The 26,280-nt window shown below is 37.1% G+C and overlaps 2 protein-coding genes across 3 annotated transcripts in view; one reads left to right on the forward strand and one right to left on the reverse strand.

The window, feature by feature from the left end:
* Positions 1-583: 583 nt before the first annotated feature.
* LOC131071233 (probable phospholipid hydroperoxide glutathione peroxidase) lies at positions 584-2,187 on the forward strand. The gene is made up of 6 exons (XM_058006994.1): positions 584-722; positions 820-896; positions 1,065-1,126; positions 1,424-1,542; positions 1,694-1,861; positions 1,984-2,187. Exons 1-6 carry the CDS (start codon positions 669-671, stop codon positions 2,014-2,016), a joined length of 513 nt encoding a protein of 170 aa, XP_057862977.1. The 5' UTR covers positions 584-668; the 3' UTR covers positions 2,017-2,187.
* Positions 2,188-5,581: 3,394 nt separating this feature from the next.
* LOC131071266 (uncharacterized) overlaps positions 5,582-26,280 on the reverse strand; it is a 265,220-nt gene continuing 244,521 nt past the window's right edge. For both annotated transcript variants that reach the window (XM_058007035.1, XM_058007036.2), the window contains exons 8-9: positions 6,846-7,120; positions 5,582-6,451 (exon numbers count right to left, since the gene is read on the reverse strand). In XM_058007035.1, coding sequence (XP_057863018.1) covers positions 5,970-6,451; positions 6,846-7,120 — 757 coding nt within the window. In that variant the 3' untranslated portion in view covers positions 5,582-5,969. The remainder of the gene's footprint in view (positions 6,452-6,845; positions 7,121-26,280) is intronic.

Genomic DNA, 26,280 nt, shown 5'->3' on the forward strand with positions numbered 1-26,280 from the left:
ATATTAGCTTTTCTTAAAAAATAAGTCCCTTCCAAAATCTCTCAAACTAATAATTTCAATAAAAAGATTTACATATAAATTTTTTTTTATAAAACAAATTTATATACAATAATTTCTTTTATAAAAGAATGACCAATAGATTCAAGATATCAAATTCCATCAGGAAACTGATAAATTTCTCTTTGTTATCAACTAAATTTAATAACGACAATTCTATATTGTGAACAGAGACAAAGATGCAATTTTTTTCAATTGATTTGTTGGAAGTTTCGCCACTTCTTTACTATCATCTCCTTGATAAGTATATCTCATGTTATATTCCTTGTGGGAGCATATACTTATTCCACAAATCTACAAAGGTATATACTTATTGCACAAAGGTAAAATATAATTTCTTCAATCTTTGATATTGTAGCCTTATTTTGAATTTTTTTATCTCTTATGTCTGTCTGGCAGACACAGACTGGTTAGTGCAATATCATATTCTACTTTCCAACATTTGTTGTCTTGTTCTAATGCCAATTGCTCTTTAAACATCCCCTCTTATATAAACCTCCAAATCCCTCCTGTAGGCCTCATTCACCCTTACATGTTCCAATTCAGTAGTAGATATTTTGATAATCTGTATTGGATACTGCTCAAATTTTATTGCTTCTTATCTGTCAGTCATGGGCAATAACTCTGCAAAACTGGCAACTTCTGTTCATGACTTCAGTGTCAAGGTGATTCACATTTACTAGATTAATGTGTTTCCTCTGTATAATTACTATTTGAGTATTAAGAATAACAAAATCTTGAAGCAATGCTGTCAAATTGCAGGATATCAGGGGTAATGATGTGAGTCTCAGCACTTACAAGGGCAAAGTTTTACTCATAGTGAATGTTGCATCTCAGTGGTAATTTTCATTTTTTCAATATTCTACTTATATTTTCCTTCAACCCTGGGTACAATATGCTTTCAGAAACTCTCTGCATTTAAAAAATTGAGCCATTGATGTATTGAAAATTTTGTTTGTCTTCAAGTGTAGAATATTAATACCTTCATATGATTTCTGTTTTTGCAGTGGGTTGACTACCTCTAACTATCAGGAGATGACTGAACTGTATAACAAGTTCAAGGAACAAGGTGATTATATGTAGTAGATATAATTTAAGTCATGATGAACCCTAAGTGAATTTCAATAGATGATCTGGTTATATACAGAAGCAATAGAACTGCTTGCTTTCAAAATATAATGAAAAGTTCAATTAGTAACTTTAGTAGGTACATTCAGAATAATTTGATTGATCTATAAGTTCTTATGTTGAGCTTTTCCATCCAATGACTTTTATGGAAAAAAGCAGGGGCATTGAGAATATCAAGCCTCAAATTAAATCCTCAGTTTTTTAGGCAACTTATGTTATGTAGGAAAACTGTTTGCAGGGTTTGAAATTTTGGCCTTCCCATGTAATCAGTTTGCTGCACAAGAACCAGGTAGTAACGAAGAGATTGCAGAAATTGCATGCACTCGCTTTAAGGCCAACTTTCCTATATTTGATAAGGTTTGCATTCTAAATCTGTTTGGATAATAATACAGATGCCATTTGTGGTTCAGGGAAAGTGATATCTAATATGAAAAGTGAATTTTTTGGTTAGCAAGTTATTTGATTCTTTCTTGGATCATAGTATTTACTTTTCAATATTGCTATGTAGGTCGATGTGAATGGTGATGATGCAGCACCTGTCTACAAGTTCTTAAAATCAACCAGAGGTGGTATTTTTGAAGAGGACATAAAATGGAACTTCTCCAAGTTTTTGATTGATAAAGATGGAAATTTATTTGATAGATATGCGCCAACTATTTCTCCATTGAATATTGAGGTACTTGCGTCTTAGATTGCGTCTACATCTTGTCAACTGCATCAAAATTCAGAGTTCTTTTAATATTAAAAAAATATGTCCCAAAAGAATAGTTACTAATAGTTATAAATTTATGATTGCAGAAAGACATCAAGAAGCTGTTGGGAGTTGATTAATGGTGCTGGGATATAATATTAAAATCTTTTTGATGAAATCACTGTTGAGATAAAAAAGTGGCATTGATTCACTGAGATGTAATTCAGGTGCAGGCATTTGTTGAAGTTGATTAGGTGCATAATGTTGAAAAACCCATTATAATTGAATCTAATAACATTTTTATGGTTTGATCTACATCCTATAGAGTTTAGTATATGATCTGATTTATAGTATTTCTCGATGTATTTTTAAAATGACATAAAAATCTAGTTATTATAGGATACAATGACAATTCTTGTTCTTATTGTATTTTTGAATTTTGAGTGCATGTATCTTAAAAAAGTGATCTTTTTTTGCTCATTTTTCCAGCGTTACAAGATTTGGACTTGCCTCTGATTTGACAAGCTGATTTTTGACTCAAACTTGGACTCAGACTACTCCACAAATAAAAAAACCCAAGAAATTCAGAGTTTTTTTTAAGGATTTAAGACTTGTTTAATGCACTCTTTAATAAATTAACCTTAAGACACAATAACCCCATCAATTAGAAGCTACTTTGATCACATACACAAGTATACATCGATCACAAATTGAAGCTGAAAGAAATAACACATTTAGATATATAAATATTGTTAAATGTATACAAAACTCATTAAATATGAAATCCATGGCATCAAAACAAATATCAAAATAAAAAATCTAAGTCAAAGCTCAAAGGAGCCTAGATTACTTATCCCAATCCCAACATATGCATTAGTGTCTAATATAGGTCATAGATGCATTAGTGTCTAATATAGGTCCTATATGATGATGTAGCCATGATATTTTCTTGTGTCTCGTTGATTGATGTGCATATTCAAGTGAGGAATTTATTATGAAAGTTTTCTTGAACCTTTCAAGACTGTATGTTTTGTTGTAAAGCTCATTAAAAAGGAAGAACAATTAACTATTAAGTAATAAAATAAATGGTTATGTTCTAGTTTGACCTTAGCTAGGATACTAATAGATGGGATTGTTCTATGAGTTGTCTCTACAGGGCATCATTGATACATTTTTGCATTATGAAAATGGCATTTCTTGCCAGCTATGACTTATTTGTATTCAACAATACAATGACTATAGCATGCAAATTTGCTTATGGTAGTCTTTGTATACTTACAAGTTGTCCAATGTATGAGACAAGATAATCTTTGATTTTGACTTTGACTGTGAAGATGTAGAGATTTGCAACAAGGGATATGTATTTTGTAGAATCTTATGATTATGATTCATCTTTGGCCTATTACTTGCTTAGACTTATAGATTGATGGGGGTTTGAAAACAACTCCCCAACGGGATTGAGGGGCAACACCCCATGTGGGGGTTTGGGGGTAGTGCCCCCAGTGAGGTCAAGGAGCATCACCTCTTGTGGGGTCATGCCCCTCATGGGGGTCTAGAGGCGACACACGAACCTTCTTGGTGCACACAATTTTCATATATATATTTTTTTAATAATTAAAATGTCAAATTAACACTTCAATTTTTTTCGTATCTTTTTTTTTTTTACAGTTTTTCTCGAATCCTAGTCAAGTCTAGCTTGCGAGACTCATTGGGTCTAGTGAGTTTAAAAGACTTGACAATTCTCCAAGACTCACTTGAGACTCGAGTCGCAAGTCCCCATGACTCATTTGGCCTAGCTAGCCTTGGGACTCGTCAAGTCTGGGTGAGTCATATAACTATGCTTTTTGTCTCCCATTTCCATACATTTACCCATTCGCATTTCTAAGAAAACAAACACTATGATGAGAGTAATATTAAAAAAGAGATGGATTTCTTTTTGGGGGTAAATCTCTTATTTTCATTTGAGGGAGGTTTTTAAGATTAGTGATCAAATTATGATTCATATGATTCAAGTGATGTTGGAAGATCTCTTCCTTAGTACAACGCAGATCCATATGGGCATTTTCTCAATTTGCATAGTAGTGTTCTTGGAAGTTAGGGGATTAAAATAGGTGATCACAATTATTGTTAAGTCTTTAATTAGACAATAGATGCACCAAGGCCTTAGACCCATTATGTTGTCACAAGTGTTGGGTTTCATCCAGGTAGAGATTTTTGGTCAATTTTCAATCCTATCTTGGTTGCTCTTTGGATTCCCTTTGTTATCTCAAAATCGAGATAAATGATAAATTATGAATACATTAATCTAAATGGGGAATTGAGTTTCTCAAATTTGTCATTAGAGTTGCACCTTGTCTAGGTATTAATTGGTCATTTCCCACTAATTGTGTCTATTAAAAGCAACAAGGAGGATGTTGCACAATTGGATTAACAATGCTTTTGAATAGTTTTAAATTGTCTATATAGTTGTTGCTTTGCTATTCCTTGAAATCTAGATAGGTATTTATAGGATAAGAGTTTACTCAAGTTTGACTCACAAATGAGGATTTTGTAGACAAAACATAATGCTCTTGATAAATCTTAAATAGTAGCTCTTTCATTTTAACCATGCATGTGTAACTATTCAAATATAAAGGATATTTGTTTCAAAAAAAATAGCCCCCACTTATGAGAAAGAGAAGAATAAACAAAAGTAAACCAAGTTATCCCTCTCTTCCTAATGTGTCATGGAACAATCTATAGTTAACATATATCTTTTAATAAAAATATAAATATGTCAAGATATATCTTTCTGGATGCACCTACTTTTATTAAAATTAGTTCATTCAATTCAAATCTTCTTCCAAATGGAATATGACAGTAACTAACTATTATACTAAAAGCCCTTCCCACTCCAAAAATGGATGCTTGCAAACCAAAACTAAAATGTGTAATAGATGCCTCCATACGTTTTATATAGATGTTTCATTAAAAACATTAAAAAACAAGTTCTCACATACCAAACTAAAAAATGATCTATTCATACATTATATATATATATATATAACGAAAGAAAAATCAAAATTTAAGATATACATGTTTTAAATATTTTAAATTTATACATATTAGTAATTAGGTACATAATATATAATTATATATAGTATGTTTTAATTATATCAAAGTAGTTTGATACAACCCCACCTCTCGTTAGGCGCATATCCTTCTATTCAATATGGATAAAATAATGATATGGCATGGATACACATTGATAACATACCCACATATGCCCAAAAATCCTTTCTTTTAGTGTTGGATACTTTATGATTTGATTTTAAAAAAATTCAATGTCAATTTTCCTAAACTTAATTTAAAAATAATTCAATTATCTAATTTTGAAAAAAATGGTATAAACAAAACCTACACAAATGAGGAAGACAAATATGGTATAAACAAAACCTACACAAATGAGGAAGACAAATGAAATGTTTTTCTATTTCAGCAGCCCATTTTTCTTGGTCTTCTTCCAACGCAACTCTACTATTTTTTGGCATTTTAATTTTTTAGATTTAAAAAAATTAATTGTTTATAATTTTATATTTATGTTTAATATTTATATTATGTTGTTAAATGTTATAAATTTTTTTTAAAAAAATATTCTATATGCACCAGAAAATTAAACCAAAATGTTACACAAAGGTCGTTGCTTTAGACTGTAGCATAATTCAGTTGCAAATAAAAGGATTAATTCCACATTTCATTATGGATATCTTCATATAAATTGAAAAATATTACATACGAAGGAAATCATTTAAAATGTTTCCTGCAAAAAATAGATATGTATCTAGCATGGAACTCAGTTGCACTGCAAGAGCTACTTTTGCATTTATTTAACACTACAGAAATTCACAAATCAAATAATTCATTTTTCTTGTACAAAAACATATAAAATTGTTGCAGTGCATGCCCCTTTTTTCTCCCATCCATAAAATGTACAGAAATCTTTTACAAGCTTAGGACTACACCAGCTTGTGCCAATTGAAATAACGCTAATAGCAGAGCTGTTACCTTATCCAGCAATGCAGCTAGTAGACAAAACTAGGGGAAGTTGTGTGTGTTAAGGTTTCCTATTCTTTCTGGCAGCATTAACTGCACCCTTCAAGGCACTTTCATAGCTCTGGCAACCATGATCATACAGCATTGAATTTGATAGTACTATTCGTTTAAATCTGAATGCAGGATCATCACCTCGAGTAACAGTGTATTGCATTGATGAATCATTTTCAAAGACGCTTTGGTTTATGTCTTCACATTTGCCAACAGATCTAGGACTACTGGCCAATTCTTCATCTGCAATTTCCTTTTCTCTAAACTCTTCTAGGTTGTTTGACCCTAACAATTGATTGTTAGAAGATAGATGTTGCACATTCCTTGCATTGTCTTTGCGTATTACATGATAGAGAATTCCGGGGACATACAGCCGCACATCACATAAACTTGAATTGCTTGTATCCTCTCTAGCTGCAGAGTTTGCCACAACAGTAGCTGCCACTCTAGTTCCCATTTGCTCACAATTAATACTAGGAGCTGAAAACCTTTCTACATAGACATACCATTCATTTAAGTTCAGTACGGTATCCATTATAAATATAAATGCATCAAACTAAATTTGCTGCTAGATCTATTAAATCTTATATTCAACCTGTACTTTGCACAACACAATTCCTTAAATGGAAGTCAAAACACTAGAACTGTGTTTTCTAGCACATTGTTCATCAGGATGTATAACTATGCAAGAGGAAGATCACTTTGATTCTATGCACCACTAGCATATAATGGCTTCTATCTAATTATGATGTTCTCAATCAAAAAGCCTTAAATGTAGATCATGTTCATTTGATGATAGCATTAACTAATGGTGCGTGTTTTAATCCTCTTGACAGTATTCTCATAACTGTTTTATATAGAATTAAATATGAGTAGTGAGAATTACCAGCACAACGAATGACAGTTGAAGCCCCAAAAGATAACCATTTAGAAACTGTTCGATCATTGGAACTATCTGTAGGCTGTTGACCTTCAGCCAATCGTGTTTTGATGATTTCCTTTGTAGCTGAAAGGGAAGAAAAGCTGAAAGATTTGATCTGCTTATAAAAATGACCATGCTCATATCCTAGTGTTGCCTCAATGTCTTTCACGACTCCACTGGTCACTTGCGCAAGTTCTACAACCTTCTTTATTTTGTCATTGGTAGTAAGTGTTTGGGGCCTATGAAATTATTTCAAATCACTATTAGAATAAATCCATACCAGGATCCCTCCATTAACAGCATATAGCATAATATTAAGAAATTATTAAAGCCTGCCATTCAACTACATTTGGATGAAAGTATTTCACTCGCAAATTCACCATGCTATAAAGATATTAACACCTTCAAAGATTTGTAATAGTGATGGAAATGCACTTTGTTGTAACTTGTAATCATAGTTCAAAAAATCAGACTCAAAAAAACTCAGCAATCCAAACATATTAAAAGATAAAAATACCAAAATTTATAAAATAATCTTAAATAAGATGCAAAATACTGAATTTAGATAACGTGTGGATTGTTTTTCTATCAGTTTTAGACTGAAAAAAGGAGTACAATGCACATTGTAGTGTTATATATGATATGATGATTGCTCAACTGTTATCAACCATAAAAAAATACAAATTTATAATGTAACCTTACAGTTTTTCCCTTTGACTAAAGGTCCTCATTAGCAGTTTCCTTGAATTGGATGGTAAGGATTCCTCCTGAGGAAAAATGTCATCACAAGCATATCATAGGGTTTAGAAACTCTGATCTAGTGAATAACAGCAGATTAATTCATTCAAATAAATCCCACTGACCTAATCAATTTATTTATAACTTGCACAATTCACTGAAGTGGAATTTCAAGTACTGGTTTACACAGCCTGTAGCAAATCTCAGTTATTAAATAACTCAAATCTCAGTTCAAACAAACAGAAATGAACCTGGTAGAAGGTAGGTGTGGTGTGAATGAAATTACAGTAGACTGAAACATAGATAAGAGCCATCCTGGGCGCAAGTGTCCCTAATGACCGGGGCAATGTGGATGAGCAACAGGAGATGAATGCCTTCAGACCTTAGAGGGGATTCTTCCAGCTGTTGATCGCCTTTAGCATTCAGGCATAATATCCTCAAGGTCACTGCTCAACTGGCAATTTTCTGCAATAGTGTGACCTGGGAGCCACATTGTAATGTTTTGGATATGCTGATAACTGCAATCGCTGATGCAGGGTTGTAGTTCTGGATCTGGCTGTCCCTATTTGTCCTATGACAACTACCCAGGTGATTAGATTTCACCTTATGATAGTCGCTGTGGTGGATTATCACTCAGGGGGGATGTCCAAGTTGATCTGATTGAGATATCTGTTCGTCTGGATGTGCTGGTAATTGCAAATGCTAGTGCAAACTGACTGGTTATGCCAGGCGCCTGTAGATTAGCTTTGGCCTGAAGGATGTGGCAGAGTCTGCTGCAAGTCATCTATAGCTATTTCTAGTTGGATTTAGGTCAATTCGCCCAGCCTGCAAGTTCAATTTCACTGATCACTCCACCCTGTTCCTTCAGAAATGAAGTCGCCCAGGGAAATATTTGGGGTTCCATCCAAATACCTCAATATATTGATGCAGGGGTTTCCGTCCCAGCAAAAATGAATTCACAATGCGAAAACAAAGATATTGTCCTAGCCACTAAAGAGATGATCTAAAAGCTGATCAGCACCCTTATTTATACTTATTCAGATTTTTCCATGAATAGGCCAACCTTGATTTGAATTTAAACCCATGTTAGCACCGATCTGAAGAAAAATAAAGCTTTTATTTTATTTATTTATATTAGTAATTATAATAATGTTATTATAACATTCTATTATGATTTATCAGTGTTTAAAAACACTATTACTAAACGGTAATATTATTTCTCCTAGACAGAGGGGACATGACCGATCATCATCCAGTGAAGCTCCTCTTGACATTTCCACCTGCACTTCTACATCTGCCGCTTCCCTCTAAAAATCAACAATCTCCTCCTAAGTTACTGATTCGAATTTGGGTACAGATTTGCAGGTACAGCAAAAAAATTCCATGGGTACATCCATATCTATATATATATATATATGTTCAAACATCAAAATTATAAAATATAAACTATCACTCCCATTATTACAATGATACAATCCATACAATGTAACTTTCCCATACATAAATCCATAATTGCCAATAAATATTCATAGCATCCCAAATGTAATATCATATTCATAATTTGCAAAAATGATAATGTTCAACTTTCAAGTCTCAAAATGTCATTATACAATGAGAATTCAAATTCATCTTCATCTGAAGCATCAAGCCCAAGCCCAAGGTCATCATTTAGTTCAAATTCAACATCATTTGAACCACAATCCATTGGAATGCCACTCCCACTAGCTACATCTCTGTCAAGTTCCACAACTGCCTTGTCTATAGAGACTTGGGCAAGCTGTGCAACTGTAGCATCTAAATCAGCACACTAAAGGGCTAGATCTCAATTCCTTGTCACACCCACATTATATTCAGGTTTCTTATGTGACAATAGACTTTAGACCAAATCCTCTGCTTTTTTTGCACCCAAACAATTATGCTTGACTGAGTGGATGGAGTATGTATTCCAATTCCACTCAGCCAAAGAAGAACTTGCAACCTGTTAAAACATAATTATAAATTTATAAATTATATAACACAAATATTTTAATATGATAGCATCAAATGCAATTGGGAAATGATAAAAATAAAAAATAAGAAGATACATACTTGGGAGAGAATTGTAATTGCAAGAGGCTGCAAGAAAATGGAGCCTTGACCATGTACGTACTACCACTCATCAACATCCATCCCATATCTAGCTTGAAGAGCTACAACATCATGATATTTTGTAGATACAAATTGGCCAACCTCCCTCAAGACAATATTTCTAGTTTTCTCATCTGAATATATCTTTTTAAAAGCAGCCCTATAGCTAGTAGCAACCTCCGCATCTTTATATGGTGGCACCCTCCTCGGCAATGCAAGCATCTCTGTGTTATAAAACTTTAGCGTCAAAGCAAATGCTAAGAGATGCAAGTGGGTAGTCATCTTGTTCCAACGGTCAACAACAATTTGTTGCACAACTTTGAAAAAAGTTTACATTGGGTCATTTTCTTTTTTCTCTATTATTGCTCTTATTTTCTCCACCATGCAATCCATGCCACCATAAATTTCACCCAAACATGGGTGATCAATATCAACATACCTAATCATGCTCATGATGGGCTTGATGAAATTCAAAACATATTCCACACGATCCCACCATTCATCATCAAGAATCAATGCTCTTACTTTATGGGCTCATTTTGTGTTTGACTACTTCCATACACTCAAGGTGTTGATGACCATAGCACTCAAGGCCTCTCGCACCTTCGCAATTCATCTTAAGATGAGTGTGTGAGATGCAAATCGTGTTTCAGCAACCTAACATGGCATAAAAAATAAAAAATTAAAAAATTAAAAAATACAATTTAAATTACCTTCAACAACTCCAACTTGGAGAAGGTCCTGAAGATGGCTTGTGACATGTGATGATTAGTTACAAAGATTTGAATCTCCTCCATGTAAACTTGTTTCACCTAATTAATTTGTGTGCCAATCTTTTGTATGATTGAATTGAGTGAGCGAACTGCATACGGTGTCCAAAAAATGTGACCATATGTAGCCTCCACTATAGACCTAGCTGCCCTAAAACTTTTAGCATTATGACTTGGACAATATTTTGAGGCCCCACCATGTCAGTGGATATTAGGATATTGGCAATGAAACTTGCATCTTTCCCTTGCCCCTCACAATCCTCCGCTTTCAAAAACATCGCCCCTTTAGGGCACATTGCTATAACCATAGTTGAAAAACTCGGACTTGGCAATGACTGGGCAAGCACAAAATATTTAATAACTTGGGACTCGCAGAAACTTGGGGAAAAACTCAGCAACTTTATCAAACATTTGAAAATATATTTTTCTAAATATTCTTCAAAAACACATTTATATAAATTTAATGTCATTAAATTTATGTTTTAAATATATTAAATAAACATATATTAATAGAAAGCTATTTAAGTCATAATAGTATTAATTTAACATCATAGTATTAAAAATTCATGTCTCATAGTATTAATTTTACATTTAAATACGTTGGGTTTTTATGTCTGCGAGTCTTTCCGCGAGTGACTTGGCTGAGCAAATAACCTGCGAGTACTCGTGAGTCTTGCAAGTACTCACAGAGTTTTTCAACTATGGCTATAACATTGATCAATGGACTATTTTTACAATCTTTCCATCCATCAAAAACGATGAACACACCTATTTCCGGCCATGTATCTTTGATGAATTTCAATTGTGTCTCTATGAAAGCTTTCTCCTTTACCAATAAGGTGGTTCGCACCCTTTCATACCCGAGACAAACATAATCAGAAGGTGCATTGCGAAGGGTATTCACCATGTCCTGAAAATAAGGTGATCTAACAATGTTGAAAGGAAGCCCATTGCCATACATGCAACAAGCAACACTTTGATTTGCAACCTCTCTAATTTCATTTTTTAAGGCAATATCCAATGGACCACTTATTCATGTAACCACAACATTCTCTAGTTCAGAAGGTTCTGGTATTGGCATGAAAGGATGTGGATCAGTTAGTCTTGTGGAGCCACTACCACTAGAAAGAAGGCCTCTTCGAGCTTGCCTTGGCAAGAGGATGATCAGTCTTTGATTTGTTGCTTCTCCTGTCGACTTTCTCTTGTTCTCTAATATATTCCATAACTAGAGCTTTTGGTAGGCCTTTGCCATCTAATCCCTTACAAAATTTTATTCCACGTCCACAGATGAAGCAAAGGTGACCTTTCACACGATAGTATGAGCTGGTATATGCCACAATGGTTACACTACCAAAGAAAACTTCCACCACTAGACATTTGCTTGATCATTGTTGTATAATGCCAAAGTGGTGAATCAATGTCAATTTTCAAAGGGTTTTGTGGAGTTTGAGCCTCAACAACTAAACTAGAGCTTGCACTTTCAACCTAAGCCATTATGTATGAATAATGAACCTAAAATAAAAAATGAAAAACTCAACATTATTGAAAAAAATTCAGTATTATAACCCCCTAATATGCATACAAAGTGTAAAAACATATTCAAAACTTCTTTAAAAAAAAAATTAAAAAACTTTAAAAATTAAAAAAAAAACTTGAAAAAATCATGAAAACTTGGAAAAAATGAAGATTCACTCACCTTTGATGGCTAAATCTTCCTTCTCCAACAATTCCTATGCCTTTGATGCATGTCTCATACCTCTGTAGCCTTCACCTTTGAAGAAAAATGCAATCACTGTCAACATCTACTTGGAGAAAAACAATGTGAAAAGTGCAAGTAGAACGAGTGAAAAGAGCAAATGCAGGCATGTTTAGGTCAAAATTAGGGTTGGGCAAATACTAAAAAGGTAAAAAAATCTTTTATAAAGTTTAAATTTTTTTTGGTTTTTAATCCATGGGCCCCATTTTTGGGCATCCACAAGCTTAGGTTCCCTTGAGTACATCCGGTTTTGCCCCTAGGTTTGTCTTGGGTGCGACGTCTCGTCGCACCCAGGGATAAACTTGCGTCATACTGGGCCTAGAATCATACCCGGCTTCGATTCTAAGGCCAAAATGAAGAATCCGGTAACTTAGATCTCCTCCATAGAAAACATAGGCTCCACATTCTTGGAATTCCAATCTGAACATGGATTGATGCCATCCAAGCCAACTGTATCATGCATCTCTTTTCCTTTTGACACACAGACGTTTATGTTATTGGGTTCTTGTCTTCACGTCTGGAATTAGAGCTAGGTGCAGTATGGGTCCCAATGTGGTCCGGGTTCACACTTGGGTTCATCTCGGGTGCATCTCGGGTTTCCCTTTGGTTGCCTCTGCGTAAGACAATTTGTTGACTCGCCACTCATTATTGTCGAAAAATTGGAAATCACTTTTGATTGGAGATATAGTGGTTCTTGCCTGATGTCTTAGATGTAAATCTGCAAAGTAATAGAGGTCAAGAGCTTTAGACTCTCTGTCTTAGCTTTTGCTGGAGCATTCTCAAGAGAATGGAGGTCGTTGGAGTGAGAAATCTCTGTTGTGACATTGCGAGACTCTTCTTTTCATAGGTGCAAGTATGGTGGGACAATTTGTGGCTCTAAATTAAGTAAAATGTGAATGAAAGGGTAAAGTTCAATGTTTAGTATATGTATTTAATAATGTTTAGTAAAATATGCTTTTTATTTATTAATTAATTTTAATTTTTTTATAAATTCATATATATATATATGTGTGTGTGTGTGTGTACGGACAAACCTGTTGTGACGTTTTCACACATCACCCCATTACAAATGGGGATCCCCTTGTTTTTTCTTTTTAGGGTAGTGTTTTGAGTCACCAATCTTTGCAAGTATAGAGTTAGGGGTTTTCAAGAGTTTTTTTTCTGAAGTCCTCAAGTCAATTGGACCAATCATGATCAAATGGACATTTTGACAAAGTGCTGAGGCAAGCCAAAGAGTGAAAAAGGCAATTGCTTGGGGCCAATTTTGACAACTTCCTATTTTTTATGGAATTCTACTTTTTTGCTTTTTGCTTTTTCATTTTTGGCACTTTGGGACGAATCCAGGAAGTAGCTTTTTTCCTTGCTTTTTTCTTTTTGCTTTATCATTTTTGGCATTTTGAGACCAATCCGGGAAGTAGCTTTTTTTCTTTTTTCTTTTTTCTTTTTTAAGCTTTTTTGAAAGTTGACCTAGGATTGGGTTATTTAGGTCATGACAATGCTCTATTTAAGCCTGACTCAAACCGAGGAAAAGGTTGATGTAATGTTTTTGGTGTTTGGCAATAAGAAACTTCACGGTTTTCCTGAGATTTGCTGCAAAACCCATGTTTCAGTCCTTGGTACTCTTTTGTACAGATTGGTAATTGAAAAGGCAGGCCATGGAATGTTAGAATATTGAGTTACATTTCATTTCCATCTGGTTTGAGAATATTTGGTGAAGAATTGAGCAAGATCCATCTATTTTTGTCAAATCGGGTCCAGGAAACCCTCTTACCTAGGGTTTCGAACAAAAAATGCAATAACTTTAAATTCCCCCGTCCAAAATTCATGAAACTTGGGGGAATGTCAAGCTTGTGTGTGTATTTTAAGATTCCTATGGTTGTAGGAATGACCGTGGAAGGGGGAGACAGTTCTAAGCAATTTTAGCCTGGCATCTCTATGTGACAGGTTATGTTTGACTGCACTTTTGCGTGCTGGGCAGAATTGGAGGCATTTGCACCCCAAATGATTTGGATTTGGTGGTTTGGGAAATGTTAGGAGCTGTTCCAAGTGGTGGTGTGTTGATTTGATTCATTTTAAGGGTACTTGCTTTGTAAATTAGGCCTAATTGGGGCTCTAGGCCTAATAGGACAGTCATAAACCTAAGAGGCTAATCATTGTGTCAAAGTCTGAGTTTGGACTATGTTTTAGGCCTTGTTAAGACATTTCATTTCATGTATTACATTGGCATTCTTACCCTTTGGGTTGGTGTGTATTAGTGTTGTCCTACGTAGAAGGCTACTAGGCCTAGGAAGGGTCTGAATGGTGTCAAACCTTGGTTTGAAGGTTGTGACCAAAGGAAGTTTATTTGGGGTCTGAATTTGCTTTTGTAAACATGTTCCAAGGTTCACACATGACTACCCAAGGAATTCCACATCTTGTTTATGTTGGTCTTGAGTTTGAACAAGGAAGCCTTGAGGGATTAGGCTTATTCACATAGTGAATAGTCCATCATGCTTGATATGTTATTACTGATGCCTAGAGCCTTGTGAGGGGTTTGTGGTTGGTTGGGAGCCTGATCCAAGTGGATCCAAACAAAATTTGGGAAGTTGTGTCCAAAGGTTGCCTTGTTTACTTATTCCCCTACAAGGCTCTACATCAGTTTGCTCTATGCCCATAACCTTTACATGAATAAGAGTAACCAGAGGAAGAGGAATTGTAACTTACAAATTTATTTTGCCAAATGTGTGAAGATCTTGCTGACTGGTTTACTCCATTCCTTCTTCCTTTGTTGATGATCTTGAGATGTTCATTTGCAGCAGTCATATGTCCTTATTTCCTCCTGTTCTCAGTCTTGTGTGCAACAGCATAGTTTGATCTTCTATATCTCCTTCTTGGGTTCTTATCTCTCCTGAAACCATCTTCATTTAGCTTGCCTTTACCCTTCTTATCAGCATTATTCTTTCTTGCAGCAGTAGCCTGTGCTTTCAAACTTTTAGCAGTGGTGGTCAGATCAATTTTCTTTCTTGGAGCATTCTTGACTGTGAAGGTTTGTCCGTGACCATTCAAGCTTGAAGATACAAAATTTATGTCTCTTTTTGATGACTCGCCACTGGTAGATCATTGGCCAACCTCATAACCTAAACTAGTAGTATCTTTGCTGATTTTCTGCTTGCTCAACATCTTGCCCAGAGCGTCAGTGCTGTCACCAAACTTGATTCTTACTTTGAGTTCTTCTTGGCATTTCTAAAGCTCTTTCCTGAGATTTGCAACTTCAACTTCTAGCCTTTGACACTCCTTTCCTTTTGTTTCCACTTCTAGCTGTAACTCCTCACACCTTTTCTTCTTGACATCAAAATCTGTTTCCTTCACACATCCCTTTGGCTTCTTCTAGTTGAGTTGTCAACGTGCTGATATTCTTATTGGACTCTTCAAGACATTTGCTCAGCTGATCACAGTTCTCTTGGACTGTATTCTTATAATTTTTATATTCTTTCCTAACATTTTTCAATTCTTCAAGGGCACTTACCAACTCACCTTCAAGATCAACTTCAGCCTCAATTTCTTCACCCTCTCCATTACTGCCAAAAGGGTCTTGTCTGCTAGATTGAGATGCATTGTCACAGCTTGATGTAATCCTATCACCTTGGGTATCTTGTGCCATGAATAGATGTGTTTCATTTTCATCTTCATTGTAGCAACTAATAGATCTGCTTTGACCATCTTTACATTTATCTGCTCCATTAATCTTCTTCCTCTCACAATCTGATCCAGCAGTGGTAGGCTCTTCACCATATACTCTCTTCAGTTTATCCCATACAATAGGAGTAGCAGGGACTGTATAACCATTTTGAACAGACATCCAAATATCATAACCTAAGGCAGACAAATAGGTTTCCATTCTTAAGCTCCAAGGGACATAGTTCGTGCCATCAAACATAGGTGTAGGGATTGACTCAAAATTAACCATTGTGTTCACAAACTTGAATCTACCCAAGTTAGAGGAAGCTTATCTAACCGGGAACCTAGGGCTCCGATACCAATTGAAGGAACACAATGGACCACTAAGAGGGGGCTGAATCATTGGTCATAACAAAACTTTAACCTATTAGATAAATAAAACTTTAATAACAGTCATCTAAAACTATGAGCAGAGATATTGAACACTTTTATACACACACACTCAGAGCAATCTCATAACACATGAACATACGAGGAAACCCCACGATGGGCAAAAACCTCGGTTAGAAATGATGTTGGAGTCTACTACTTGTTGACGTGTATTTTATACACCATCATACACAAAATAAAATACCAATAGGCATCTTATCCTCTCTTGAGAAAAAGCCTCTAACTGCTGAAGATTCGCATAAAGGATCAGTTAGGAAGACTCCAAGGTTCTGGTTAGGAGGGTCTCTACGTGTGGACAAGCTTCCAGCGGTATGATGTGATTTGCTGTATCCTTCAAGGGGTCTTACGCTTCCGAAAGTTCAAGATTTTACTAAACTAAAGAAACTTTCAAAAAATAACAAAAGGAGTAGGGTTTTCAAGGGGTATAATCTAGTCTAACCCTAAGAATGACTTCGTGAAGACATGACTTGGCAAGATTCAACCAACTTCAATTTTGCCATAAGATAACAACTCAATTGAAATTGATGCGATCTTCTAAGGTAACAAAATGATTTTCAATGCATTAAAGATCAAAGACACTACCACGAAGGTACATATCCAAGACACGATAATGATTGAAGGTTAAGTGATTCAAAGTATTCTCCAGTCGACCACGCAAGGCGTTCCTACAATCAGCAAGAACCTAGTGGTTTGGATTACGAATCCTGTCAAAGATCAAGTCTCACACTATGTCCTTCAAATTAACACACTACTTTGATTGAGCATGATTCAAGTAAATTTAACAACCATGAAGATAACCAAGAAAGTTGCAACAAAACACCATAACTTCAATATTTCATTGATTTCAAAGTCATCATGTACAACAATTTCTTGAATTCCTCTCCTCAAACTCAATCTTGCTACAAAAGTAAAATTGCTTCTAATTTTAATCTCTTTAATCTCTCAACTATCTCTATTCTCTATTACTCTAGTTACAAATGAAATGAAAAATGAGGGTATAAATAGCATCCTCAATTACAATGAATGGTCCAGATTGAAAGTAGATCAACGGTCAAGATCATGACACCTAAACCCTAATTAGGGTTTGTTACAAATGGCCTCCTTTTTACTGAACAATATTAAATGCATAGCCAAATATTAAATTTGGCACAAAAACCTAGGAGACATAAACCAATGACAAATAAGATGCCATGTCATCTATAACAACCTATCATCTAGAATCTTATTCCTTTTCCAATTCTCCTTTTTAGCATATGCAATGAATCTTGATACGATTCCTTCGATCTCTGCAATTGGAATCTCGGGAAGATTCTTCATACTTTCTTCCAAATGGATGACTTGATCGAATGCATCTAGAAGAGCTGCGTCCCATGAAGATTCAAGTTCCTTTGTTCTTTCAATCAGGAGCATAGTGGCAAACATCTGATCATATTGCTCATCTGTAACATTAGCGTCCTTGCAAAAGATGACCTTAATTCTATCCTCTAATTCCTGCATATCCACATCTGTCTCGACTTCGATCCTTCTGCCAAGAATGGTACGAAGTACCTCAAATACTCTGTCCTGGATAGGATTGATCACCTCCTCAATTTGGCTACATCTAGTGCTGATGTCCTCAAAGAAAACACTCTTCATATGGAGTAAGGTTGACCACTGAAGCAAACTGTGAGGTCCTCCATCCATGATCTTTTCTTGCGCTAAGACCTTCCTTGATGTGTGTCTAATTACTTTCAAGACAGGAATGATAACATCTTTGGTATGGGCAAATGCGGCTACTGTTATCATCAAATTGTGGATTATCTCAAGAACCTGGATAGCTTGATGAATAATCTTCATCATCCTTGTTACAAATTCTATGGCCACTGTATGAGATTTATCCATCCAAGTACTTGTACGCTGGACCATATTCCTGAATCTTTCTGCCTCATTGATTGATTGAAGTGGAAGTGCCTGCACTGGTGATCTAGCTGGATCCTGACGTCCCAAAGGTTCATTGATGTGACTGAAATATGTCCTCCATGCACCGACCTCTCCCTCAAGCTTTCTATTCTTCTCCATTTCTTCTCTAAGCTTGTCTTTCAATGCTTCAAATGAATTGGTGGCATCATCCAATGTCTGCTCTGCTGTGGATGGTCCTAGCTCAAAAGTCTGTATATTATATTCCTCTGCTAGGATCTCACCTTCATATTTGTCTACTGCCGGTGTAGCTATCTGCAGTTTTCTGGATCCAGTCTCATCTCGAATCATCTTGGACATCTTGGTAGCCATTCTCTTCTCTGTTACTTCGTGAGAACGTCCAACAAGGCTCTCTAAATCAATTGCATTGTCCTCGTCCTCTACTACGATCACCTTGGTTAATCTTTCCTTCAACCAATCTGGGATAGCCGATCTTGTCTCTTGAACTTGAATTTCCTTATGTACTATTTCTTCTTGTCTGGGAGGAGATGTTATTTCATTGTCTTCTTTATCTTCATCAAACTCATAATCTTGGAGAGATCCATCTGGTGACCCTTGCTGTGCCTGTCCTTCCTCCTGCCTGTCGTTCTGTACCATCGACTCCATGGATTCTTCCACTTGAAGTGTCCTTTTCTCCTGTTGAGAAGATGTGCCGGATGAACGATCTCGGTTGGCCCCTTGCTTTCTCTTGGAAGACTCCTTCTTTTCTGATCTTTCTTTCCTCTTCGAACCTCTTGGATGGAGATTGCCCTCACTAGCACATCGAAGGTTACCTTCACCTAAATTTCTAGGATTAGGATTGCCTTCACTCACACTAGCTCCACCTTCGGCTGGTTTCTCTTCCAAAGTGAAAGTCATAGCTATGCCTTGCTCTCTCAACTTCTGATGCTGTACATCAACCCATCTGCGAGTACAAGACAAGACTGGAGCCATTAAAGCATCTAAATCCACGACCTCGGGCTCATTCCAATCTAACCTTATTGATTTGCTTTCTCGATCATAGGATGACTGGATATGTCTGCCACTGTCCTGAGCTTGGTCGGCCACTCTGTAAATCCTGCATTTCCTGATGAAATCCAAAGGCAATCTAGAATGCATTTTTCGTTTCACTTCAAGATCATCTAAGAGATTCATCATAAAATCTTCTATTTGGTACTCATGCTTAAACTTCCTACCGACTGTCTCCTCTAAATGTCCATGTGGATCAAAGCTTTCTCTCAAAGCAAAGGTTGAAAAAGAATACAAGGCTAACTCCTTCTCTGCGTCATCCATAGCTAAAGCATTAGGACATACCTCAACTGAATTACCCAAAATGATAGGTACTGGAACTCCATTCTGATGTCTATGTCTGAATGCCTTCGCATATGCTGCCAACTGTCTTGTTACTTCAAGTAACACAATTCTGTCTGTCGGATATCTTGGCAACATGTATGGAGGTAAAGGACATCCATGTACTCTAATATAAGTGAACTTGGGAAACTGAATAAACCAAGCACTGTACCTCTTGATTAAATCCTGTGCATCTTGAGATAATCTATTGTGAATCCCACCTTGCAACGTCCTTGTGATGTTCATCGTGAAAGTATCATTAACCAACTTATAGTTGCTCCCTGGCGGATGATGCAAGTAGGCATAGGAATCACAAGCTCTGACCTCGCCGGGTCCTCTTCCAATCACTCCTCTATGAGGTAGTCCTGCGTACTCAAAACTCCTGATCAAGGCATAGATGACGTATGAACTCATGTGGAAGGACTTGGTAGCCTTGAGTCTCCTCAACTGTACGTCTAAGCAATGGCTAATTATCCTAGCCCAATGTATCGTACCCTTTCCCTGAACAATCACCTGGATGAAGTAGAACATCCACTTCTCAAAGTAGAAGGCGTGAGGGGCTCCTGTAACTCGGTTGAGCATTGTAATCAAATCTCTGTACTCCTCCTGGAAATCAATCCTGTGCGGTGTGTTCGGGATCTTGCTCAGACGGGGACGGCTCTTAAGTAACCAGTTCTTATTAATTATGCTTAGACAAGCATCTGGATCATCTTCGTACATTGACCTGGCTCCTTCTATGCTCTTATATATCATGTCCCTGTGCTCTGGAAGATGGAAAGCTTCACTTATAGCTTCCTCTGAAAGGTACGCCAAAGTGTTTCCCTCATTGGACACGATCGTTCTGGACTGTGGATCATAGTGACGAGCACACTCGATCATCAACTCATGGCACTGAACAACTGGAGGAAAGCCGGCCGCCTTAATGATGCCACTCTCGATTATTCTCCGGGCGACAGGTGATGGCTTGCCAATGTAAGAGACCTCTCTAAACTTCTTCGTGCTGAAGTTGCCCAAGTTAGTATCTCCAATGTTGCTCCACTTCGACACGATCTTAGTCTCCACTTCTTCGGTCTTCTGATCTTCTTTCATGAGAGCTGAACGACTGGTGGATGCTCCCGCCTTCGGGGTCGCCATACCTACACAACATTTCATAATGAGAAACTAGATCTTGCAATAAATAACATAGATTAGAGAATATTTTAGGAAACCCCATGATAAGCCTTAGAGTTATCATTTCCTAAAAAAAACGATTGAGCTAGGAATTCAAAATTCGAAATTCAAAATTTAAGCTATGACGATCAACGTTCAAAATCAAAACAATAAAGCAAAATCGCCATAACTCAATAGAGAGCTAACTCTAGAATGCAAAATGAATAAAATTCGCCTAGGCAAAATCGATATTAGATGGCCTTCTACGTGATCTTCCAAACTAGCAATTTCGCCACCTTTGGTATGTCCTTAATGTGGTCTTCCAATATTTTCTTCAAGTTCGCACAATATGAAACTTTAAATTCGCACCACCTTGGATAATCTTGGCGCCACCTTGCTTGAAATGAAATTCGCACTTGAACACAATTTCGCACTTCTCCCTTTGTCTTCCAAATCGCATGTGAAATGGCAAAAAAAATGATAATGTGAAAATGAAGATTTTCACCCTCCTTTTATAAGCGCTTCTCACCACAATTACCTTAAGGCCGACTTGTATAAAAATAAGGCAATTTAAATGATTTTTAATAAATAAAAAGGCCGACTCTCATAAGCCAAGCGCTCCCTTTGATTTTTTTTAATTAATAAATAATTAATTAAATGCCTTTATTATTTAAATGAATAAATTTCGATTTTTTACAAGGCAAAATAATTAATTAATACCAAGCGCAATATTTAAATGCCATTGAATTTTCAAAACATATCGAATTTTAGCATTTAAAATGAATAAAAAAAATAACGTTTGTTTAGCGCCAAAAATGGAAAAGTGAGAGGATTCAAACCTCATCGCCCTGGTCCCTGACTGAGGGACAGGAGCGATCCATCACTTTGTCCATGATCCTTGCATTTTTGACGTCCAAGGTTTCCATCTTCACGTTGAATTTGCTATTTTTGCTGGGTCCTTCGAGCTTAATCGACTTGCTTGTGCGAATGAATGCCTCTCATGACCATTATCGCCCTGGTCCCTTGGAGAGGGACAGGAGCGATCATGGTGTTTTCTCCTTTACTTTGCATCTTCGATCTCAAATTTTCATTGTAAGGCGAAAAATAACATTGTTTCTTTACTCCACGCTTGTATCACTTGACTTTTATGAGGCATTTAGACGTTGGAAGGATCATCGCCCTTGTCCCTTGGAGAGGGACAGGAGCGATCCTTGTCTTCTAGCTTAAAATACTTCGTTCTTGATTTTAACTCCACGTTCATCACCTTTCAAAAGACGTCTCAAACCCTCTGCAACTTTGCTTTAACGTGATCTTCGAAGGATAACTAGTAACTTAGCAAATATCGCCCTGGTCCCTTGGAGAGGGACAGGAGCGATCCTTATGTCCTGGCTCAAATTGGCAAACTTTTGATCTTTGTTCTTCATTCATTGCTTTCCAAATGGTGTTCTTTACCTCGCCTATCCTTGCATTGTCTTGATTTTGAAGGAGCATGAGTGTTTTAATGAAAATCGCTTTGGTCCTTGTCCAAAGGACAGGAGCGATATAGCTTCCTTGGCTCAATTGATAACATTTTGACGTTCAAAACCCCTGTATATCATCTTCAAAAGACACCTTAGACCTTGTATGACCTTGCAAAATATTGACTTAACATGATTTTTGCATGAATTGGCCAATCTAATCAATATCGCTCTGGTCCCTTCCTAAGGGACAGGAGCGAACTTCAACATTTTGAGCTTGTCCTTGTTTCGACCAACTTGCAATTACCTTCAACGCGTAAAATGAAGTCCTTTGATCCTTCTTAGTCGCTTGATGTGTGATAAACTTTCAAAATTTATGCCTTTATACAAATTTCGCTCTGGTCCCTTCCTGAGGGACAGGAGCGAACTGGGATATTTTAGTGCAAATCTTTCAATGCTGGCGACCTTTGATGCTTTATGCTTGATTGAAACACCTCGAAATGTCCTTGCCACCTTGTTCTTTGTCTTGGAGTGTCTTGAATTTGGAGGAACGGCAATATAATCATCATATCGCCCTGGTCCCTTGGAGAGGGACAGGAGCGATATTGGTCCTGTAGGCTTCATTTCATCTTATCTCCTTCAAAATTTAATTTTCAATGGTCTCGTAATGTACCTTTTCACTCATCCATGCCTTGAGACCCTTTGTAACTTGGCAAGAAAATCATCTAAGAAAAAAATCGCTCTGGTCCCTTCCTGAGGGACAGGAGCGAACTTGAGCATTTAGGTCCCTTGTTGACGTTTTGTAATCTTCAATTTATCTTCAACGGGTTCAACTCACCTCCTTTCTTGCCTTCAAACATAAAATTTGCTTGATCTTTGCCCAGAACGTACCTTATGAAGAACTTCGCTCTGGTCCCTTGGAGAGGGACGGGAGCTACAAAGAACTTCGCCCTGGTCCCTGACTGAGGGACAGGAGCAATTTTTGCATTTTGGGTCATTCTTCTTCACGACGGCACTTCAAGTTATATTCATTTGGCGAAACACATCTCCTTGGACCTCTTCAAATCGTCAAGTCGTAAAAAAAAATCCTGCAAGGACAAAGCAATATTTGATTTTAAGCTCCGGTCCTTCACTGAGGGACAGGAGCGATTTTGCTCCCTAGGGCATCTCCGTGTTCGTGAAATTCTTCAATTTATATTCAACGGAAAGATCTCGCCTTCCTTCATCACTTTCAATTTGAAATTTATCTTGACCCTGCAGAGGCAGTAAGATTTTTGAAAACGAGCTCCGGTCCTTCACTGAGGGACAGGAGCGATTTTGCTCCTACAGGCCAAAATATCAAGATTTCACATATTTAATCACTTCACAAGGCAAAAACAAATCATTCCCAATGCCCGGGATCAAAATCAAAAAGGTCAAAATTTGGTCAAAATTAGTCAATTGGACAAAAATTCACATTTCATCTTCAACACTTAGACAAATTTAAGCTCTGCACTCAAAATTTCCAATTGAAAATAGACCATTTTGGCGAATTCATTTCATTCAAAATTTGCATCCTACGAAAGGAGGCTTTAAAAGCTCTCAAAACTGACTGGATTCTGGCCTGAAAAGACGGCAATTAAAACCCTAAGGCTTGACCCTAAATCCAGACAATTGACAAACTAACAAAACCCTAAAAAACGAAGCGAAAGGCGAGCGAAAAACGAGCAAAAAGAGGGGGTCCCCATTTTAAATGGGGCGATGTGTGAAATGGTCACAACACTACTCCAATCCAGCCTCACATGTAAAATTGATTACAACGTTTATGGGCACCAACCCAAAGGAGCACCAACCCCTAGCTTTGAGCACCCACTCAAAGATGTACAATAAAAAGGTATTCAATAACAAATAAGAACCTTGTTACAAATGAGGTTTTGTAACTCACAAAAGTTCTGCTTTTGAGATTGATCTGATTCTTTTTTGCTCTCTGATCTTAGGCCTCAATCTCATCTCTCTAGTCTTTGGTCTCTGGTCTCTGCAGCTCTCTGATCTCTGCTCTACTTTGGTCACTTTCTTTGCCCCACTCTAAATGACTAACCTTTTGTGTTGTCTGTCTTGACTTTGCACCCTCTAGTCTTTAATCTCTTCTTTTCACCTTTGTGCTCTTCTCTATCTACTCTCTGCTCTTTCTTTTGGCTCCCTCTTATCTTTTCTTCATCATATGATCTTCCTACATGCAGTCTTTTCTACAATGCTAGGTCTGCACTGTCATCATGTTATTGACACCTGCGGGAGCTGCTTCTCTGCACTCTCTCTCTCAGTTTTGTAGCCTCTGCTTTACTCTACTTCTCATTGCCTCTGATCTCCTCTTCACTTTCAGATTTTTCTGCACACAAATTTTTTGCGATGTTATTGACCACCCCGACTTTGTGTTATGTGCACCTGCGGACATTGCTTCTCTTCGGCCTCTATTTTTGCAGAGCTTCTCTTTCCTGAACACAAACCGCTCTTTTTCTCTCCTTCCCAACACTTCTAAAAGCACTTCACTAACTTCACTTATTGGTTATTTTCATTCAGCTGAGATTTTCCCTCCAAATAGATATTCACAAAAAACTTTTCGAGCTCCTAACAAATTTGTCCTGCAGGCTAATTGGATGCCATCATTTTTTGCACCATCTTCCATCTTCAGAATGATCTATGAATTCAAATTACTATATGTAGTAATCTTCACTTATTTGCAGCTGTGATGTCTTGTCAACTGGAGGTATTTCAAATCTTTTTGATGGCGGCGATATCTTCTTTCTAAGTTTTTCGAGCTGCTAAATGATTTGATATACTTTCAGACGATCTTCCTGAAAATCCTATGGAGCCGCACACCTATCTGCATTCACCAACCTCTTTCTTTGATTGGATCGCCCATTGCCTCATTTGAATGCACAATCTATGTAGTCACCAACTATCTCTGTACCTAGATTACTAGACTTAGTAATCTCCATCTAACGAAAGAAATTTGGTATCCTTCCTCGAACTACTCAAACACCTTGCAACGCGGTCGCCATTAATGCATTCTCCATCTTCTTTTGACCTACCCTGAAAAGATCAACAACCACCTCCTTTGAATCCAGCATCACCGACTTCTGAGTATTAGATATCCTCTTCGACCTCTGGAAGCCACTTGTCTTCATTTTCGACATCCAAAACACTTCGTCAATGTCGGTCAGCCACCATGTAAAACTCTGTCTATCGACATGCATTGTGGCGACGAAATCCTCTCAATCGATGTTCGGATTATCTGGTCAAACTTGGTAGACTACCACGTGGATTGACTTGCCTATCAGGCTGCATACGTGACACCAAAATCTGCCATCCGAGTCATATGTTCAACATCCATGTGGAATTTTAGGCTGCACCGAAATGTTTAGCAGATCGCATAACGCGTGTGTTATACGCGTCCTCTGCATCGCATGTATACCTATGAGCTGGCGGGAACAACTCTCTTCCTTCCCTTTATATGCCCCACATTGTCATTCACAAGTCTATTTATTCATGCATGCTGGCAGGGTGCTTCACCCTTCTCTCATTTTCTTATCCTGCACGACCTTCTTTCTCTTCACCTTCTCGCTGTAGGATAGCGGGATGTGCATCGCACTCCTATTTTGATACCCCGCATGGCCATTTCGCACCCATCTTGCATGGTGCAGGATAGCGGGATGCACTACCCTTTGCTCGGTCTTGTTAGCCTGCATGGTCGTTTTGCTTCGCCTTTTCCCGGCACAAGATAAGCTCCTGTTTGTTCCATGTCCTTGACATCCTTCTATGTCATCACATCAACCTTGGTCAATAGTCCACGTGGACCATTCATCTCTCAGCATGTGTCCCTTTGGTCATATCCTGCAATTGGACCCATTTCACCAAGACTTCAAGTGCATCACAGCGAAAAGAACTTCTATCGCTATAGCTTATACAAGCCGCCGAGAAAGAAAATGGGTCATGCTGACAGACCATGTTATACCGAAATGTAACCCTTATCG

Source organism: Cryptomeria japonica, chromosome 8, assembly GCF_030272615.1.
Source record: "Cryptomeria japonica chromosome 8, Sugi_1.0, whole genome shotgun sequence".
NCBI lineage: Eukaryota > Viridiplantae > Streptophyta > Pinopsida > Cupressales > Cupressaceae > Cryptomeria > Cryptomeria japonica.

Coding starts and splice junctions, on each gene's coding strand:
- LOC131071233 (XM_058006994.1), top strand. CDS start 669: ATGGGCAATAACTCTGCAAAACTGGCAACTTCTGTTCATGACTTCAGT. Junction 897..1,064: donor GTGAATGTTGCATCTCAGTG/GTAATTTTCATT, acceptor CTGTTTTTGCAG/TGGGTTGACTACCTCTAACT. Junction 1,127..1,423: donor TAACAAGTTCAAGGAACAAG/GTGATTATATGT, acceptor AACTGTTTGCAG/GGTTTGAAATTTTGGCCTTC.